Source organism: Notolabrus celidotus, chromosome 15 (genome assembly GCF_009762535.1).
Source record: "Notolabrus celidotus isolate fNotCel1 chromosome 15, fNotCel1.pri, whole genome shotgun sequence".
In the NCBI taxonomy this organism is placed as follows: Eukaryota; Metazoa; Chordata; class Actinopteri; order Labriformes; family Labridae; genus Notolabrus; species Notolabrus celidotus.
In genome coordinates, this window is record NC_048286.1 from 26,089,760 (window position 1) to 26,110,532 (window position 20,773).

Consider the following 20,773-nt stretch of genomic DNA (forward strand, 5'->3'; position numbering starts at 1 on the left):
CAGGGCTATTGAGACTACGCCCTCTACATGCATTGTGCTTTCCTCCATCCCATGCACTGATGATTTCTAGAATCCTGCAGAGGCTAGGTATGAGAAGCTTGAGGGAAGATGCTTTTTTATTTGCATGTTGAATGGGACTTTTTTTGGAGGGAGAGGGGCTCTTTTTATTTAAATTTTTTGAATGGGACTTTGTTGGAATTGCATTTTTGTTAAATTTTGAATGGGTTGGGTGGGATGAGTAATATTTAACTCAACATTCATGTTTTTGTTCTTCAATGAAATAATTGATTGTTCAATAAAATATTTAACACTTGATAAAGTTCTACTTATAAATAAATCTGTTTTAATTATATTATTTTGGATGGATGTCTGCTTATAACAGAACAAATATTTATGATTGGATATGATTCCATTAAATTACCCTCAATTCCAAGTTTATTCCCATAATTCCCATGGACAGTTTCCAAAATTCCCCAGCTTAACTTCCCATGGAAATTTAGTGTTCCACCTCTTTGCAACCCTAATTATTCAGCAGGAAGTATGTATACAGCTTACACAGAACCTTAATCATACATGAGTGTCTACATAGAAGGACAGTAAGAGAGAGCCAGGCATAGATGTGGTATAATATTTTATTCTCATATTTTATGGAATACAAAGCCCCCCCCATCCCACCCCCCCAAAAAAGTGTGCACATCAGATGTGGTGGAAACTATTCAAGGACACAGAAAAGAATAGCCAAGAGACAAAGAAAGTTGCTTTATGTGTGTAGAAGTGTACGACTGCAGTTTAATGTATAAAAAGTATACCCTCTCATCGTGAGTGAACCCTTTAAAAAAGTAGCCAGATCTGGCTAGAGTCAGTTCATAAAAGGGCCGCAGCTATGACAGCTGAAAACAAACAACCAAACTAAACATGAGTCTCCTTATTGTAAAAATAAATCGTCTTTCCATGGATCTTTTTTTTGTTTGTGTGTGTGTGTGTGTGTGTGTGTGTCTGTCTGTGTGTGTTTTCCATTATGACTACGAGGACGTAATCGTGTGCAACAATAATTTAGCTTTACATGACTGGGAGTTCAGTCACTTTTCTACTCTTTTACACAATCTCTTGCTAAGCTGCACAAAAGGAATGAAAAATGTCCCAAATCAGAGTTGGGATAGAAACAAAAAGCGGACAATCATACAAAGAAAAAAAGACAAATAGCTGAAGGGAGAAAGAGAAAAGAGAGAGAGAGAGAACAGCCAGCAGGGCTATAAATGAATACAACCTCATATGTACTAGCAGCCAATCTAGGTCCAATATTTTCAAAATGGCTTTGAAACATCTGGAGTGTGTGCTAGCCACAAATGCACCAGTACATTTGTACCACTGGAACCAGAACGCAGATTCCAATCAGCTGGAACAAAAGAACTGAAGCACATTTAAGTATTTTCACAAAGTTCTGGCCAAAGGTCTTCGCTAATCTCTTGACATGTAAAACCAACCAGCTCGAAGACACGCTGGTCAGGAAAAACCACTGACGAGTATAGTGAATAAAAATAACATTAGTAACATCACTGCCATTGAACCATACATTTCAATGCATGACAAAGTCCATTAAAGAAGATTGGAGAGCAAATAGTTTGTTTTGATGCCCCCCGCCTGCCAAACAACTGCGTCACACCGATTATTATGAGATGGTTTTTGTTTTAGTTGATTTCCCAAAGAAATGAATTGTAATCTTTTCCTGACCACTACACATCAAAAAAACACACCAGAAAACAAGTTAACCCAAAACGATACACACAATCCAAAAGGTTCACAGTCTGAGAAGGTGCCGTCTGAAAAGAGCCTCAGGTCCTCTGTGTCCATCGGGTAGTGTCCGACTCAGCGGGACGTGTTTGTGTGGTGGACACTGGAAAAACAAATTCTTAAAAAAAGGAAAGAAATAAAAGACATGTTCAGGATGATGGAGCTTCACCGTGTCAGCCGCTGTCTCGTCCGTCTCCGACAGCTCTTCTCAGTTGCTCTTGTTTGGAGAATAAACAGGCTGTAGTCGCTTGCTGTCCATGTCTATTCCTCTTTTTCTATAATCACTGTCGTCCATCCATCCCAGTCCTTTCTTTTCTGCTATGCTCCTCACACCATGTAGGAGTTCTGGTTCTTCAACTTGTCCAGCTCTTTGCTCTGCTGCCTCAGAAACAGGATTCTGTATTAAAAGGGAAGAGAAGTGTGTTAATGTGTGATGTAAATGTCCTTGTCCAGTGTGATCATGTCACTCTTTCCTCACCTCTGTTCCCTCAGTGTGGCCTGGATTTCACACACTCGGACCAGGGAGCGCAGGTTTTTCATCTCTGTGCAGATCTCCGACATGTACAAGCTGCCCATGTTGTGGATGTCCTCATGCAACCGGGCCGCCTGACAGAAAGAGGAGGGGAAGAAAGTGTTAAGATACTCTGGAAACAGTTGCTAATAATCTCAGATTATAAATGAAAACGACTCAAAATCATATTCCAGCACATCCTCCGATTGGAGCAAATGTGCCGAAAACAAACACTGGTATTTGTATATTTTTAAGGCCCTTACTGGAAAGATACCCAGCTACATTGCCAATAATGGATCCTACATGACTCACTCTTCTGATTGGCTCGTTCTGAACGCCCCTCGAGTTAACACTGAACTTAGTAGGTTAGCATTCTCCATTGATGCCCCTAAAGGCTGGTCTATACTTCTGAGTCGACCTTATGCAGCAGTGGTTGACGCAGACATGAGCTCTACAGTCTTCTGCGTCGACTGTGACGCACAGCAATACTCTGCTGAAACGCTTGAAGGCAGTTAGGTCTCTCTGATTGTCGGGTCGTCAGATTCCGGCCCCACTACATTCTCTGTTTACTTTTTCACAGCAATTCCGAGCCTGTTATTTTAATTTACAGCTGATACATGTTGTTGTTTGTCATACAGACATGATTACAGGGAAGAATAGAGAGGACACGTCAGAGGAGATGAAATACACGGTCGATGTATGGCCGATGTACAGGGATCCAGGAAATGTTGTAAAAGCGGGAAATACAACACCGCCGAGCTGACCAATCACAGGGCTTGCGGTCTTTATCGATTTGACACGTAGTTACATTTTGGAGGAGGTGCACATAAACTACGTGCATAGGCCTATGCGTAGGTACGGGAGCTACGCAGACCTACGGCGTAGACTACGCTGTTGATTCGACGCAGAAGACTAAATCAGGTTAAACTAATTTAATACCCTCTAACAAACTTTAAAGTTGATATCTATTCCCTGTATTGCAGAGCTTATGACTTCAATCTCTGACCACTGTGTCTCAGATTATACCTGTTTTTATTAATCTATTGTTTTGTGATTGTGTTTGTTTTGTTGTGTCTGATGTGCCTGTTATCTTGACGACATTGGAAATGAGGGAAACCTCAATGTCCTTTTGATAATAAATTAAGGTTTTAATTGACAGAACATGGCAAGTTAGTTTTTAGGATGACATGTAGCAAGGGGTCATGGCTGGTTTACAAACTGTCTTGCTCCCCTGTCACGGACATGTTGTGGCTTCTAGAGTTTCTTTACAAGCTCTGAAAAAAAAAAATACCTTCAGGTAAGTCTGAAAACTGCTGAAACACCCAGTGATCGGACCTTGTGATGACTAATCCAACACATAAAGTCTTTTGTTGTAACATCTCCTGGACTCTGAGAAAAATACACAACTAATTGATAGACTATTCAACAGAAAGGGGTGGAAGAATGAACTGAAAGTGGCGCCAACGGACTGATTGTGTTGATGAAATCACAGGATAGACTTTTCAAACGATACAAGAGCTGTAAAAAGAAAAAAGAAAGGCTGACTAGAATCCCTCCATTCCTCTGTGACCCTCTGTGTTGGACTGTACCTGCTTTTCAGTGTTCTCTGAAGGCCAACCTTGGATATGTCTGATGAGGTTCTCATCAAAATGAGCTGCCAGGGTGGGGGTGAATGAGCCGGGGATGTCAGACAGGGGCTGGCTGGCGCTGCTGGAGGGGGCGTGGGGCAACGCAGCACCAGGTAGGTTTGATCCCGTGCACAGCATCTCCTGGCTGCTGGAGCGAGAAAGCTTATTAGGATAAAAATGTAGCAGCAGATTCCCTCGTGTTTTCACACATTATTCACTGTTACTACTGATTATTCAGTCTGTTAGCTGTCATTTCATGAACACACACACTGCTCATATTAGTGTGGATTTGTGTGAATAGCAAAAGTAATGTATGGATTTCAGCACTGATTTTAAAAGTTGACTTGAGGCTTGAAGTGTCAAACATTTATTTCTATTCCATCTGCATATCGAAGTGAGGAGAAGTGAGCAATAAATCACTTTTCTCAGTGTTTTCAAGTGTTTTACCCTAATGAACAAACCTCTCTGCAAAATTTGTTTCTTGCATCTAAAAAATCTCTAATCAAATAAGTGAGTGAATCAGTTTTCTCAATACTTCTACCTTCTCTGCTGGAGAGTTCTGGGGTCCTCTGGGCGCTTCTCTACCATCTGGGACAGGGGGACTGATCCTTGTTTACCTGAAGACATGCTGCCCTAAAGAGGGATGAGCAGGCGACAAGAGAGAGAGAGAGAGAGAAAGAAATTAAAACACAAAGAAGATGCAGCAGACATCGGCCATCTTGACAAAGCGAGTAGAGAGAAAAGGGAAAGTAATGCTTCATTCTGCAAGATTAGTTAGTTTTTGTTACTGTAGGTTCTGGTTGGACTCACCCTCGTTAGTGAGGATGCGATGTTGCCTTGGTGCAGACCCATGAAGGGTTTCTGGTTGCTCTGTGGTGTGCCGTTACGTGGGGAGACGTACGGCCGCGGTGATGATGCATCCGATGTCAGAGAGACGGGGGACTGACTGGAGTGCTGGGCTGAAACAGGAAGACAAAAGGATTGGCACTATGTTTTTCTTTTGATTCTATTCACTTACAAAGATAAATATAGAATGATAGCCTTGAACAAATATGAAAAATGTATCAACAAGGAGAGCGGGCTCCATGCTGTGGGTTCAAACTGCACCTTTATGAAAAGTCAGTAAAAGAAAGCAGCAAAATAAAATGCTGTAACACTACACAGGAAGGGGCTTCACGTTGGAGCCTTTATCTGATTTACTTGTTGCAACAAACACTTCCATTCTCACAGAGAACTCACTGGACTAAATGATTGAACATAGTGCTGCATGATTTAAGTACCTCAGTAGGGAAAATCGATAACACTTACTCCCATAAGAATGACAAACTATTGACATTTTTCCACGATGCGGTGAGATCAAAGAGCAGAAAAAAGCCACTTAATGAGCAGTTTCTTGCCTAGGCTTAAAGTACACACCAGCCTCCTGCTGCAAAGCCTTTTATGCTGCCAGTTAAAGACATTAATGTCAACTGCTGTCAAAAATGCTTGAAGTGTCTGACAAAAAGTAACAGAGGAGGTGAGTTCCTGTTAACACAAAGATGAGGGGATTGTTGATAACAATGTGATTACCGCAAAACTTTCTGGTGTTTTAACCATAGACTATATAAATAATGGACATAGTATCCGTGACGTCACCCATCTGTTTCTGAAGCGCTGTTTTGAAGCCAGTCGGCAGTGGAAACCATATTGGATATGCTGAAGTCAACTTAACTGCTGTCAAGCTAGTGTGAGGTAAAGAGGCGGGCTTTGAGCCTCCTCGTACCAGAAGTGAGCTGTCCAGAATACACTGGTCTTTTGTACCAGGCTGTAAACATGTTTATTTCTGCTGTTTGATCGTCTTTTTTTGAATTGGTGTGTATGTGGTTTCCGGTACTTCGGGAGCCAGCCTCAAGCGGACACTTGAGGAACTGCAGTTCTCAACACTGCCGCATTAGCTTGGCTTCCAGCTCCAATTAAAAACCCTGTGACTAGGGAGCACTGAAGGTATGCTACTAAACCAACTGATCTATAAAAACCAAGCTCTGGTCGCTCAGCTCACAGCCTTTTCTGATGTCATGTGTCTGTTGAAGAGCTTGAGAAAGACCATGACTGTTAACCTGATGCTGCTTCTTTCATTTATGTTAAATTTTTGATATTATACATTAACGGTCAATAGTTTGGACACACCTTCTCCTTCAATGGATTTTATTTATTTTAATTATTTTTGAAATTGTAGATTAATACTGAAGACATCAAAACTATGAAATAATCTGGTTTTGCCATAATCTGGATTACAACAGTAGTCAAATAGGTCTATCCATTGAGTACCGACCCTACATCTGAACAACACAACTGATGGTCTCAAACACATTAAGAAGGCAAGTCATTCTACAAATGAACTCTTGACAAGGCTCATGTTAATTAGAAACCATTCCAGGAGACCACTTCATGAAGCAGACTGAGAGAATACCAAATGTGTGCAAAGCTGTCATGAAGGAAAAAGGGGGCTACTTTACAGAATCTAAAATATAAAACATGTTCTGCTTTGTTTAACACTTTTTTGTTAATCAAATAATTCCATATATGTTCTTTCATAGTTTTTAAGCCGTCAGTATTAAATCTACAGTGTTTCACATAATTAAAATAAACAACCGTTGAATGAGAAGGTGTTTCCAAACTTTTGACGGTAGGGTATTTTTACCCTTAAAAAAAGTATCCAGCTTTAGAGATGTGCACTAGACACTTAAAGCATGCTTACTTCATCCTGCAAGCTTTATTCAAAAGTTTTACTAACTAAACTTCTGATGTTTCCAGGTCTCCTTCATTATCAGTAATATCATGTATTGAATATAAAATTGGCGAGATTAATAAATTATACCTGTGATAAATTAAAATATATTTCAATATGGAAAAAAACTGTGATCATATTTTACCACACATTCCTATGTGGAACCATTTATTATCACTCTACATAGCTATGTTTAATCTGTGATTCTCTGGAGCAATATTTGCTGCAAACCTGAGATTCATTTACCAAAGGTCATTGTCAAAATTTGCAGGGACAGGAAAAAAAAAGGGGGGGGGGGGGGCATTAGTGTTCGTAGCAGATGGTGAGAAACAGCGAGGAGGCCGTACCTTGGTTGGAGTGCTGAGCAGCTGAGAGCAGAGCAGTGACGTTGAAAGCAGGTCCAGCAGTGAGGAGCTTATGAAGCACAGACCGCAAGGAAGCTTGGGTGACAGCAGCTGCCAAGACTGGAGGGAGGAAAGAGGAAACGTACACACACACACAAGTACACACAGGTGAGTTAGCAAGGACGCACAACAGGTGAGTGGCATTGACACACACACGCATGGTTAGGTCAGAAAACACAGTCCGGATAATAACATCAGAGGAAAGATTGATATTTTCACATTGGTCATGTAAATGTCATTATATCGCCCTGGTTAGAAGAGCAGTCGCACATTAGTTACACAATCAAAGCACACACACACACACACACACACACACACACACACACACACACACACACATCAGGGTGGGACTGATCACAAGACAGGCCTCATTTTAGACCCGTTTTTGTAGAGAAGCTACCACACATCGAACTCATCCTGTAAGAAAGTTGACTTGGGATACTATTCATCAAAGTACAACACAGTCCTTCATAAAATATTGACTCTAGTGAAATTCAAAAAGAAGAAAAATCTGTCAAACTCCCAAGTCAGACTTTTGAAGGCTGTCAAAAATATGTTTGCCTGCAGTTAGCATTTCTCTTTTCCATCATGAGACAGCAGTAACTTGTGTCTGCACGGCGAATGATTGACGCCACAGTCTATTTCTGCACTCCAGGTATCACTTGTCTTTGACTTATTCAATCTCCTGTAGGTTCAACTAGGCTGAAAAAAACGCTGTGTCACTCTTCAAACTTCTACCACTCTTTCTATAGCAGGCTGTGTATTCAGTCAGTATTCAAACCAATGAAAAATATAACACTGCAATCTTTCAAATGTTTTGTATTAGAGCCAGTATGGTTTCTAGAGGACCTCACTCTGTACACAAGGTTGTGTTAAAGCTACAGTGGGAAATTCTGCAGCAGCCTCCTTAATATGACGCTATGATAAAAAGTGACTACAGTAACAAAGTTTTCATTGGTCCTTTCGTAGCACCATACTTCACCTCTGCCTGTTGACACTAGGGCAAAAACATTAGATTATGTAGGCTAATCAACATGGAGGGTTTTTAATCATGGATCCTGTCCTGCAATTCAGGCAACAGCAAAGCTGGTGAGAGCATTGCTAAGTAGCTTATCACTATAGAGTAACTTAAACCAGAAGCAGTAGTGATAACAGCAACAGTGTTAAAAGTTGTGACATTTGCCTTGTTCATGTTTAAAGGTGTCTCAACTGCAAAGCTCTGCAATGTGTTCATTTTGGCGGCTATTTTAGATTTAGTCTTAGGCTTTAGACGAAAATGCCTGTTAGTTTTAGTCTCATTTTAGTCTTTTTAGCCCTTAATAGTTTTAGTGGACAGACTCAAAACATTATAGTCTCATTTTAGTCTTTGATTTTTTACTAAAACCTTTTCACTCTTTAAATAATTAATGTAGTTGATCAGATATCGGTATCAGAGTTGTACCAAGTGCTAAAATCGTTAATATTTCACTCTTTTAACACTTTTGCTTACGTGTAATATCTTAAGTTAAATAATTCAGCCTTTGGCCACTGTGACTGTATTTAGATTCTCTTGATTCACAGAGAAATGACATGAAAGGACTGTATTGCACATTTACGACAGTCCTTGAATGCACCTGCAGTGACAGGCGTACTGGACAGACAGTCAGTTCACGGCACTCTGAAATGTATCTGCATCTTTGATGACTAGGAGTTGATCAAACTTACTAAATGTGTCTGATGTATCACCAAACTGGATTAAATCAAGCTTTAGACGCGGAGCTTTTTACGGTAATGGCGGCAAAAACGGCAAACATCAAATATTAAACAGGCGTACCCCAGCTGTCTCTTTGTCACTATCGCACATCCGGGGGTAAAAATCCTCAATGAAGATAAGACAGATACATGGAGGTCAGGAGAGCTGGTTCATAAAACATACCTGCTGCAGGCAGGTGACCAAGCGATATAACTCAATTTTTATCTTTAAAGATTAGACGCACAGCGGGGGAAAACATGGATTCTTAATGTCCGGTGGTCGCCCACTAATGTTTTCGTCTCGTCATCGTCTCGTTAACAAAATCAAAACATATGTTCGTCAGAGTTTTTATTATCAGTGAATCACTTTAGCTCGTCATAGTCTCATTTCCGTCAAAGTGCACTGACAATTACTGTGAATACTTGTCATGTCTGCTGATGTGGTCTTATTGCAGTAATGATAACAGCTACTGTGGAGTATTTGGACCTTGTGTGTGTCTGATGTACTTTTAATGTTTGTATGCTGTGTTGTACCACAAAGTGCCTCTTAGAGGACATTATAGCTGAAGCTCTGAGAAGTAGAGCTTAGTGAGAAAATCTTCCTACAAATGTCCTGTTCACATAGTCCATCCCAACCTTCAATTAAACTGTACCATCTTTTTCCATTTGTAATATATATTAAACAAGCAGATGGATATTCTAACTTGACCATGAATTGAATGTTCAGTTGATTTTCATTCATCCCGCAAGACGACTGATAAGAATCCATTCACATAGAAACATTACCAACCATGGAATCGAAGATACGTTTTTGTTAGGCTTACCTGCACACATCACTGACTGTAACCTTATGCAATATTTTCCTGCCCTGAAACTCAACCTATAGAACAGTTCCCTAAAAAGAGTACATTATGATGATTACGTTAATAACATAATCCAGCAAAAACTAGACAACACTCGACGCAAGTATCACAGAGAGGGAAGAGTAGAGTGTACCCTCACCTTCATTGAGTTTGGCCATGTCCATACTGCCGTTATTCATCTGCAGAGTTGCCTGCAGCGCAGGGAGGAGCTGATGCAAGAGAGCCGGGTCCTGCAGCAGCGCTGGTGATGGGGACTGAATAGACTGAGGCACCTGCCCCGAAGAGGAGGAGGAAGAGGAGGACATTGTGGAGGGGGTGGAACCTAGCGCACCTGGACCAGAGTTCAGGCTCTGAGAAGAGGAGGAAGAGGAATGGCCGGAGTTGGATGCAGTCGACTGGTCTGCTGATGTGGTCTCTGAGGGAAAGAGGGAGAGCAGAACACAGATTTACACTCCTGATTGTGTTATTATTTATAAAGTTAATTTTGTGCGAGGACAGATGGAGTGAGTTGTAGTAAAAGCTTTCTCTGTAGCTGAAATGTTTATTCACTGAGTGAATTAAAGATGCTGATGAAAATGTTACAGAAGAAGTTGAAGTAAAGACAGAAGCATGTTGCTCAGGATTTCAAAGATCTGCTAGATTTACTTGTTGTGGCTTTGTCCTGCAAGGCCTCTTGTCTGTAGTCCATGTCCCTGGGGAAACTGTTCGCCGCCATCTTGATTGAGTCTTTCTGTCGTTGTTCCCTGAGGCAGAATAAACAAAAAGCAACAGTTAAGATGCGCAACATGCAAGCTGCATTTTAACCCTGCTCCCTCAGCTTGTGATATCCTGTTAGGACTGGGGCACTGCAAGATTTTGTGACTCAGCAAAATTAAGACAATTTATATTATTTTCAGGTTTTCATTTATTGAACAGTTGAGATTATCTTTGCTGATGCTCTATTTAACTGGCCTACCTTTCCAACAGGTCCTTGGGCTTCTCCCATTGGGAGACCTCAGTTCTACAGTTGTAGTAGTACTTCTTCCCAGAGGAGCTGATGTGTTCTGTCCAGTCATCTGCGGGCTCCTGGTGTCAACAGAGACAGGACATGAGATGTCCGTGATTAGAAGAGAAATTATGATGAGTGAAAAAAAAGAAAGCTCACTTTATAATCTCTGTGATGGGGTAAAAAGTTCAAGCATTCTTCAAGTCTGACAAATTGAAACCTACTGTAAGGAGTTTTTAACTGGCTATGCAGTAGTCTCAATTTAATACCAGAGCTTCTATATGACCTTAAATATGCAGAAAAGCCATCAGCTAATGTGAGTCTATCTATACAGTTATTTCTAATGTCTCTACCAGCTGCCAGCGGGGCAAACTCCAGCAAAGCATTTACTTTTGACCGCTAAAAGAGGAAACAGGAGTACCTTCACAAGGACTCATGAACCAGCAGCATGTAACGTTTCTCACTGCTGCTTTCATTTCACACTTTATGAATCACACTATGTGGACATAATGGATGTTGGCAATAACATATTGGACATTTAAAACACTACAACACAGTTTGAAAAAGTCAGTGGTAACATAAATGTGATAAAAATGCTGTTAAGTGGCGTGTTCGTATGAATTGTCTCAACATGAGAAAGGGAGCAAACTGATCGCTTCATGTGAACAACAAAAATCTGGGCTCCCTTGATATGGGGGGCAGGTATGTTGAATAATAATGATCATAAATACTGTTAAGTCCAGGAGTTCGACAAGTGTAGGCCCGAAAAATAATATGGACAGCTACTGTATGTCTATAGATCCTGAAGCAGAGCAGAAAGGGCCGGGGCTTGATAATCAGGTGGCTTATATCAAGCAAACTATAACCTTGATTCTTCAAGCTCCCTCCAGCCGGACTGCAAAACAGGGTCGGACTTTACCCAATAGTTAGGTTACAGAAAGTGCTCGGATACAGCATTTTAGTACAGTTTAATTAGGTGAGTGTGAAGCTGTCAATCTCACCCTGGTTCGACCAAACAACCGAACCAAGACAGCTTTAAAGAGTAGATCTTTGTCCCCTTTAATAAGAGTCTGGTGCATTTAGTTTGTTATGTGAAAGCAAATGAGACAACCTGTGATTTCATGATAGATGTGTGATTTCAGAAAGGTTTGTAATCTTACAAAATCAATGTGTGGTTTATCAATTCTGTTAAGGAAAGTATCAAACAGGTCTGTGTTAGGCCATGTAGTATATAACCAATGTATGCATGTCAGTGTCAGTGTATTCATGGATCAATAAACTGATCACAGTTAAAACTGATCTGATTAATCTAACTCCCTGTACCAAGAGACATCAATTTGTCATCCTGTCTCAACAGGTTGATCGTTGTTTATAAAACATGGTGGTTCTAGTGTTGTAGTCAAGACCACATTAACCGAGACCAAGACATTTAGGGATCGAGACCGAGTCGAGACCAAGACCAAGGCAGGGCAATACTGAGACAAGGCCAAGACCAAATATATCAATGAAAAATCATTATGAGAGTTAACAAAATAAAAGACTTCTGTTTATTTTATTTAAGTTTGCTTTGAATATTATTGACAGCAACAAACAAGGTTTGGTCTTGTCTTTGTTGCCTTTGTTTTGACTCAAGTTTCATTTTTTCTCTTATCACAGTAATGACAGGGACAGAGTGTATCAGTGGTGGTCTCGACCGGTCTTGATATACAATACAGAGTCCGTCCAGTCCGAGACCGAGACAAGACCGAGTAAAAATGCTTTCGATTCTGAGACGGGACCGAGACCTGAAATAAGCGGCTTCAAGACCAAGACCGGCCTTGAGTACTACAACACTAGGTGGTTCTGCAGCCTTGTACAACCCCAATTAAACCCCACCAATTTGAGACACTGTGTGAAATGTTGATAGAACAGATTGTGATGGTTTGCAAAATAATGATGCAAAGACTAAGACAAATTATAAAATGTTGAAGCTGAAAAACGTTACTGCTTTATGAAAAATATATGTTTGTTTATAGTTTGATGCCAGCAACACATTTTTAAAAAATGAGGAGAACAACAAAACACTGAAAAAGTTGAGTATTGCTAAAAACACCTAAAAAGGAACATCTCCCAACTAATGAGGGTAATCTGTAACAGGTTAGTAACATGACTAGGTAGAAAGAGGGGACTCCAGAGATGAGAAGAGATCTGTGAGAGACTAAATTTCAAAATAAAGATCCTCAGTGTAAAACTGCAAAGAATGTAAGGGTGTCATCATCTACAGTGTGTAATATCATTAACAGGTTCAAAGAATCGGGATACATGTCTGTGCAAAAGGGACAAGGCTGAAAACCAATACTGGATGGTGATCTTCAGACCCTCAGGCTGCACTGCATCAAAAACAGACACGAGTCTGTAGTGGAAATCACTGCATTGGCTTAAAAAAATTAATTCCAAAAAACATTTTTAGTGAACACAGTTTGTCACAGTGTTGTTAAAACTTGCTGAGGACACATCAGCAACCTCTCTGGGTCAAAGTCTGTTTGAGATGGACTGAGGCAAAGTGGAAAATTGTCCTGTGGTCTGACGAAACCAAAATTTGACATTCTTGTTAGAAATCATAAATGCCACGTCCTCTGCTCCAAAGAGAGGAATGACCACCGAGCTTTTCATCAGTGCACAGCTCAAAAGCAAGCATCCGCACTAGTATTGGCATGCATAAGTAGTGCCTAAGAAATAGGAAAGCACCATAATGCTTAACATTATACCCAGTTTTTGGAGCAACATCTGCAACATCTGCTGACATCCCAATAATGCTCTTTTTCAGTGACCTTGCATATTTTAACAAGATATGCTGAATCACATTCTGCACTTACAACAACAGCATGGCTCTGTAGTAGAAGAATCCTGATGGTTACCTGGCCTTCCTGCAGTCCAGACTTGTCAGCCATTGAAAGCATTTTGTGCATCATGGAACTAAAAATATGACTAAGGGGACCCTAGACTGTTGAGCGGATGAAATCCTTTATCGGGACAACATTTCATTTTGCTAAACTCAGGAAACTGATGTCTTTGGTTCCCAAACATGTACAGTGTTTAAGAGAGAATATGTGGGTGAACACAAAGGTAAACATACCCCTGTCCCAAGGAACATGTTACTGGCTGCATATTTAAAATGAGCATGTATTTTTATAAAGACAAAACAAAACAAAAATTCAAATTTGCTCTGTTTTTTTTGCCTTATATCCAATTAACTATAGGGTTTAAATCATTTTCATACCATCAACATCTGTTTTAATCAACATTTACGCAGAGCCCCAACTTTTTTAGTATTGAGGTTGTAATACCTGTAACGGTTAGAATCAGTCGTTCCTTTGTGAGCTTTTTGTGACACCAAGAGAAACATAAATGTACACATCAGAAGCTTCAAAGTGCGGCAAAAGCTCGCATCAATCCCTGGACTAAAAAGGCACTGATGATGCGCCTGACAATACAGGACCATCACCAAAACTATTCCATCAACATGTTACCCGTCAGTCTGTGTGACACCATGTTATAAATCTTAAACATTGTTGTTTTTTTAACCTGTCATGAGGTTGACTTTCATATATGCACTAAATGAGTATCATTACACATCCCCTCCTGCTTGCTTTAAGCATGTCAAAATTAGTAGACTTATTCATTGTGCTAACAAACTGTGGCAGTCACCGTCACAACAGACAAAGTTAGTTGTGATCAGTCTTATTGTGGCTCCAACTAGTGACGGATTATAATTAGATTATTTCCATAAAATCTGGAATACAAATCACACCGTTATATATGACGCAGTCTGTTTTCAGGGGACATGCAAGGGGAAAAGATTTAAACTGTGCTCCTGCGTTATGCCTTTGATTGCGTTCTGAAACATGTATCGTCTGTGCAGATACGTTACCAGTCAAAAGTTTGGAAACACCTCATTCAATGGTTATTTATATTAATTATTTAAAACACTTTAGATTAATACTGAAGACATCAAAACTATGAAAGAACATGTATGGAATTATTTAATTAACAAAAAAGTGTTAAACAAAGCAGAATATGTTTTATATTTTAGATTCTGTAAAGTAGCCCCCTTTTTCCTTCATGACAGATTTGCACACACTTGGTATTCTCTCAGTCTGCTTCATGAAGTGGTCTCCTGGAATGGTTTCTAATTAACATGAGCCTTGTAAAGAGTTCATTTGTAGAATGACTTGCCTTCTTAATGTGTTTGAGACCATCAGTTGCGTTGTTCAGAGGTAGGGTTAGTACACAATGGATAGTCCTATTTGACTACTGTTGTAATCCAGATTATGGCAAAACCAGATTATTTCATAGTTTTGAGGTCTTCAGTATTAATCTACAATTAAAATAAATAAAAACCATTGAATGAGAAGGTGTGTCCAAACTTTTGACCGGTAGTGTATGTACTGTTGTTGACCCAGCCTGTGGGGTCATTGATTTCGTGAGGTACAGACAGATCCACTGCCAACAACTGATTCCCAGAGACTCAGGCAAGCCCCCTCCACTCGTCACTTCTTGTCTTAAATTGAGGAGTCTCTCTAATCTAACCAGAACCCCATAGCATACCACCTTCTTTTTAAAGGTGTATGACGATGACCTAATGAAGGAGAAAAACATTACTGACGAAAATGAAAGTGACGCTGCTAGACTGGTCCGCCGCGCTATGATTCCAGCTTGCTTCTTCAAGCACCATCTTCTGGGTGAAATATCACACCACAGTAGAATACCTCTCTGTGCAGTTTATACTGGTATATTTTTGGCACCGGTGCATAGGGTGCAGCCAACTTTATAGATGACATATACATTATCAAAGGTGTCTCATAGAATCTTAATAGATCGGCTACTCCTCACAGAGAGCATACCAGAGGAATCTGACGTTTTCACTGTGCCCTGTTGTGGGAAAAAAAAGTCTGCATATAGAGAGGGAGAGATGCCTCTACATTATGCCCCACATACCATGTTCCAAAGTAGCGTGACAGCAAATTCTACAGGAAAGCCTGAGGGTTTATCATCAGATAACAGTGGACAACATCTTACCCTGTCTGCAGGCTTGCTCTGAGTTGCATGCGAGTCGGAGCTGTGGTGGGTGCTGTTGTTGTGAGAGTTCTCCTGAGGAGAGCCGCTGGTCCCTGCAAACAAAGCCATTTATCAGGAGACAGGATATAACACAGTGATCTGCAGAGGACCGGATCCTCAGTGACAGCTGCAACTGCATTTGTGTGCAACTGCTTTAGGCTCAAAGTATGAACATTTAAACAGTTGATGTATCGATGTAACTGTGATCTGAAAGTAAATGACAATCATTTAAAACCTTGCGATCCTCATTACACTTCCTAGATTAAGATTTGGCTTCTCAGCAAACTGCTCTCTACGTCTAAAGAGTGTTGAATTCATAACGAAACAAGATTAAAGTGTCAAGAATTCAACACACAGAAGTCTAACTGTAACATTAGATTCATTGATAAATATCAAAATACATTTTTGGTGAGTTCATATTTTGTACAGTAAACTGAGATAGAGTTGAGTAGGCCTGTAACCACAAGCATGTGATGTTACCTATTCATATGAAGCTCTAAGAGGACTGAGATGCTGCCTTTTCCTTTTCCTCATCCTTGTTCTAAGATAGAAATCGGAACTGCATGCAAATGTTTAGCCTCCAGTACTAACTTACCATTTTTACCTCTGACTGTGTGAGAGGTTTTTGCCTTGCCGTGTCCCGCTCCGTCTCCATGCCGGCTGACAGGACTTTCATCTGAGCGTCGCAGCATTTTGTAAGGGGGTGTAGGGTCTGAGGAACCATCGCGCACCTTGTCATAACGGTGAAGGCTGCTGGACTGGCTCTTTGGCTGAGATTTATGGGTCTGGATTAAATGAAGAACAGAGGAGAGACTTGTTGAGATGTGCTCATGTTCACACTGTTGACATTGTCCACTTGCAGTTAATACCAATAGAAGCTTCAGAGAGAAGAAAGTGCTGATACTGCTAATCTTGCATCCTCATCACGTTGATAAACATAACCTCACAAATAAACTGCATGTCAGAGCAGACTGGCTGAATGTAACATCTTGTGACTCATACACACAAGATGGTTTGATTCATGGAGATTATGTCATGAAATCTGGCTTCGAAAATAAATACATCACTTGCATAGGCGTAGAGTTTTGTAAGGCCGCTTTTCTAGTCTCAGTAGTAATGTATATGCTCAATACAAGTTTTGAGCAGCAGTATTTCACATATGGAGTCTATTCTGGAGAAATCTAACTATGATGATCAAAATCTTGAAATAATTTTGAATATTTTTTATATTTGTGGGTGTGTGAGAATAATTTAATTCAAGTATACAGCTCCACCGCCTTTGCAGAGTATTTGTTGAATATGTTCAACAGGAAACCACTAAAATGTTGCTCATGTTTGTAGGTATTTCACAATGTTTAGGAAGCACCGTTAACCATGTTTTCTTAACATATGTCAAGGCTATTGCACAACATGAATTTCAGATCCTAAATATCCCCTCTCTGTGAAGTCATTTAACAAACTGACACAACTTCATTTTCCTGTAAAAGTATTATAGTAGCCATGGAGGTGACTGCTATATTGAATAGTGCCACATTTGTCTTAAGGACCGGCGTTTTGGGGTCTTTAACTATATGGTTTAGTGCAGGGGTGTTAAACATGCGGACCGCGGGCTAGAGGTTCCAATCCGGCCCGTGAAACAACTTTGCAATGTTTTTCCTGGACTTTTTTTCTCAAAGTGATTAGAGAGTAGATTACTTGCTGTTTGCATATTCCGGTTGAGATTCATAAAGACTTGTTAGAGCACTATAAGATGATCCACTAACTACTAACACTAGCACTACTGTTTATGCTGGAGCCGAGGGTCCAAAATAATCAACTTTACCTTCTTCATTATTTTAATCTATCTGTTCTTTTGCAGTAAACATTACACTCTGGGTGAGGTGAATGGGTAACCTGTGTGTTTGGTGTGTTTGCAGCAGGTTTCAGAGCTTAAAGAGTAAAATATTCTGCCCTCTGAGACTCATCATGGCAACAAATACAACAGCTGTTCTTGTAGAAAGATAGTTCATTGAATGTGAACACTTTCAGAATGTACTTGTACTTTTTGCATCAAAACAAAGGGAAACATTTAGAGTTTTCATTATTTATAGGGTTATTGTGTTATGATTTGACTGGTCCGGCCCACTTCAGATCAACTTGGGCTGTATGTGGCCCCTGAACTGAAATGAGTTTGAAGCCCCTGACTTAAATGCTAGTCATGTAGGTATTTCACAATGTTTAGGAAGCACTGTTAACCATATTTTCTCAAGGCTATTGCACAACATGGATTTCAGATCCTAAATATTCCCTCTCTATGAAGTAATTTAACAAACAGACACGACTGCATTTTCCTTTAAAAGTATTATAGTATCCATTAAGGCAACTACTATATTGAATAGCACCACATTTGGTGTTTTGGGGTCTTTAACTATATATGGTTTAGTGATTCCTTTCTCATTGAAGGACTTCGGTATGTAGCGACTTCTGTGAAAGCTTTTCTGCATCTCAAATATGTAATTAAGTATTCTAATGAGCCTTTAAACTACAATAAACCAACAAATATGATCAGAACTTATTGACAGGTGATTGTGAACAGATGGATCACTACTTACCGGATAGGATTGTGAATCCCTTCTGTCGTTGCACCTTTGAAGAAAAACAGAACACACAGGTTGTTAGTTTTAAACGTTTTTACCGGTTTTATCACTTTTTGATGCATTTTAAGCTAATTAGCCGTTAGCTAAGTTAGCAGCCTTAGCAAGCACTGTTTTCGCGTTTTTCTCATTTTAGAAAATGAGCAATATTGTTTGGAATATGCTCGACTTAATATACTTTAAGTAAGCAGGGTTTAATATTAACTTCTGCGTTAGCTAACCATAGCTAGCTAGCTACAGGAAATACGGCTAATTGCTGCCTGTCAACGCTAGCTGCTAACATCGACAGCTAACGGATACAAGCTAGCTCAACAACCCAGCCTATAAAAAATAGGAGGTTAAACCTGAACACATTCATCTACATGTTAAGGTTTGTGCTTGATTTACCCATCGCTGACTCTTGTTGGTTTCCTTGCATACATCACCATCAAGGCCGTGGTGATGTATGTATGTGTGTGAGGGGGAACCGTGGCCTCCTGACTGTCTGCTTTCACAGTTCTCTATATTCTGATATCTACTCTCAGTCTATGCGGACAAACAGATACTTATAAACCCTGCACCGAGCACCAGCACTGCATAGCGGCTGGTCTTTGATAGAAACCACCCTCAGTGCATCATCTGACATGTAGTTACGATATGCGGTTGGCTTGGCCGATGTAGCTCATCGAAAAGCAGCAGAGTCAGGAGGAAACGGATAAGACGAAGAACTCCTCGTTAATGTTTAGCTAGATAAATTCTACTTCCGCTTCGACCTTTCAGAATAAAAGCGCAACCAGACTCGGAAAAACAAAATAACAAAATATAATTGAGTTGTTTTGCGAAAACAGATAACTCACTTTTAAAAATTTAAATAATGTTTCAAAAAACACATTTTTTCTATTACTTAAAAATCTAACTTTATTAAAAATGTATATTAAAAGGAAATATGTTTTTTGAAAATGTATAAAAACTGAGATATCTGTTTTTTGAAAATGAGCTCTTCAATTATATTTATCTTACAAAATTAAGAAAACTATATTCTTTAAATAATTTCGCTAAAAAAACAGATAAACAAACAACAAACAAACAAGTCTGTACTAAGAAACAGTCACTGACACAAACGTATATTTGAACTATTAGTCTCTATTTTATGTTGTTATTTTAATTTAAATTTTTATTATTGCTATTCTTATTATTATTATTTTCCCCTAATATGTCGTGCCATTGTTTTATTTCTGCTTCTTTCTTGTTTTTCAATCACTGTAGAGCACTTTGGGTTGCATTTGATTTGTATTAAAGGTGCTATACAAATAAAGCTTGATTGGTAAACAAATAAAATTGTGATATTTTTTCAGTACCAAAGCCCATAGCTGACATCCATTCATTTATTATATTACCCCGATATTTAATTTTCAGTTGTTTTAGAGATCTTATGGAATATTTAAGTGAGTAAATAATATGCAGATGCATGTTTGCTTGGGGCTTCTGTACCAATTTAGTGCTCACTTTTTTCGACGGTACAGTCAAATCATTAATAAACTAAATGTAAAAACCTTACATCTTAACTTCATTGTAGATGCTATCACAGTAAGACCAAATTAAGGTCAAACTTGAAAACATGAACATCATAACTTTAGATTCCCATCCCTTTAGACAGGCTTCTTTGTTTTTTATTGCTGCTGATGTTTAACAAAGGTTTAACCTCTTGAACACGGCAAAGCAAAATAACACATTTGATAATATTACTCTTGGGTGTTAATGCAGGGCTGTTACTTTGAAGGGGATAGCTTTATTTCCGGTTTAGCCTGGTTGTCTCTGGATAACGTGACGCAGCTGAAAACGAAGCTCGTTGTTGCAGCGGACTCCTCCTCCCAGTTCACATCTCGTTGGCTGGCCTTTATATGGGACACACCCACAGTCTGACTGCTTGTCTGATGTGTGCTGTTTCTCTTTAATGATGGCAGATGTCATCCTCTATATAGCATGTTAATTGAGTAATGCAATTTCCCAGATTTTGCGTGTAAGGTAGTCAGACAGTAACCTCTAAAAGACCTCCTGGTTTGTGGTCAGTAGCCTACACAGACCAGTAACAAGTGCAGAGGTAAGGGTGATACTTGACAGTTTCACTTGGCTAGGTAGTATTTCCACAGGGAAATGCAGCTTCTAGCAAATGAGTGGGGATATTTAGATTTATTAATGTACATTAGTGTACATCCCCTATTAAATCAGAATCAGAGTCAGAATCAGCTTTATTGGCCAGATATGCTTGAACACACAAGGAATTTAACTTGGTAAGCTGTGCTCTCTTTGTACAAGAATACAATATGTGTGTATGTACTAATGGATATGTCTTATATTTTTTATACCCCATATTTTATACTAGC

The 20,773-nt window shown here is 39.6% G+C and overlaps 2 protein-coding genes across 5 annotated transcripts in view; one reads left to right on the forward strand and one right to left on the reverse strand.

Moving 5' to 3' along the window:
• Positions 1 to 977: 977 nt before the first annotated feature.
• On the reverse strand, positions 978 to 19,172 carry LOC117826558 (WW domain-containing adapter protein with coiled-coil-like). Of its 3 annotated transcripts, none has more exons than XM_034702694.1 (13): positions 18,798 to 19,172; positions 18,369 to 18,402; positions 16,373 to 16,562; positions 15,739 to 15,830; positions 10,651 to 10,760; positions 10,341 to 10,438; positions 9,835 to 10,110; positions 7,045 to 7,161; positions 4,741 to 4,889; positions 4,472 to 4,563; positions 3,892 to 4,075; positions 2,270 to 2,397; positions 978 to 2,188 (listed from the first exon to the last, which is right to left on the reverse strand). In XM_034702694.1, the coding sequence occupies exons 1-13, from the start codon at positions 18,836 to 18,838 to the stop codon at positions 2,119 to 2,121; spliced, it is 1,581 nt and encodes a 526-aa protein (XP_034558585.1). In that variant the 5' UTR covers positions 18,839 to 19,172; the 3' UTR covers positions 978 to 2,118. The 3 variants fall into 3 exon arrangements, with proteins under 3 accessions (XP_034558585.1, XP_034558586.1, XP_034558584.1); XM_034702695.1 differs by having other exon boundaries at positions 3,892 to 4,078; positions 16,382 to 16,562; positions 18,798 to 19,149; XM_034702693.1 differs by having other exon boundaries at positions 3,892 to 4,078; positions 18,798 to 19,148.
• LOC117826557 (MAGUK p55 subfamily member 7-like) overlaps positions 18,427 to 20,773 on the forward strand; it is a 41,928-nt gene continuing 39,581 nt past the window's right edge. Inside the window, exon 1 of one of the 2 annotated variants that reach the window (XM_034702690.1) lies at positions 18,427 to 18,780. The gene's annotated coding sequence lies outside the window, so the exon portion shown is untranslated. The remainder of the gene's footprint in view (positions 18,781 to 20,773) is intronic. The other variant, XM_034702691.1, reaches the window with a different exon arrangement.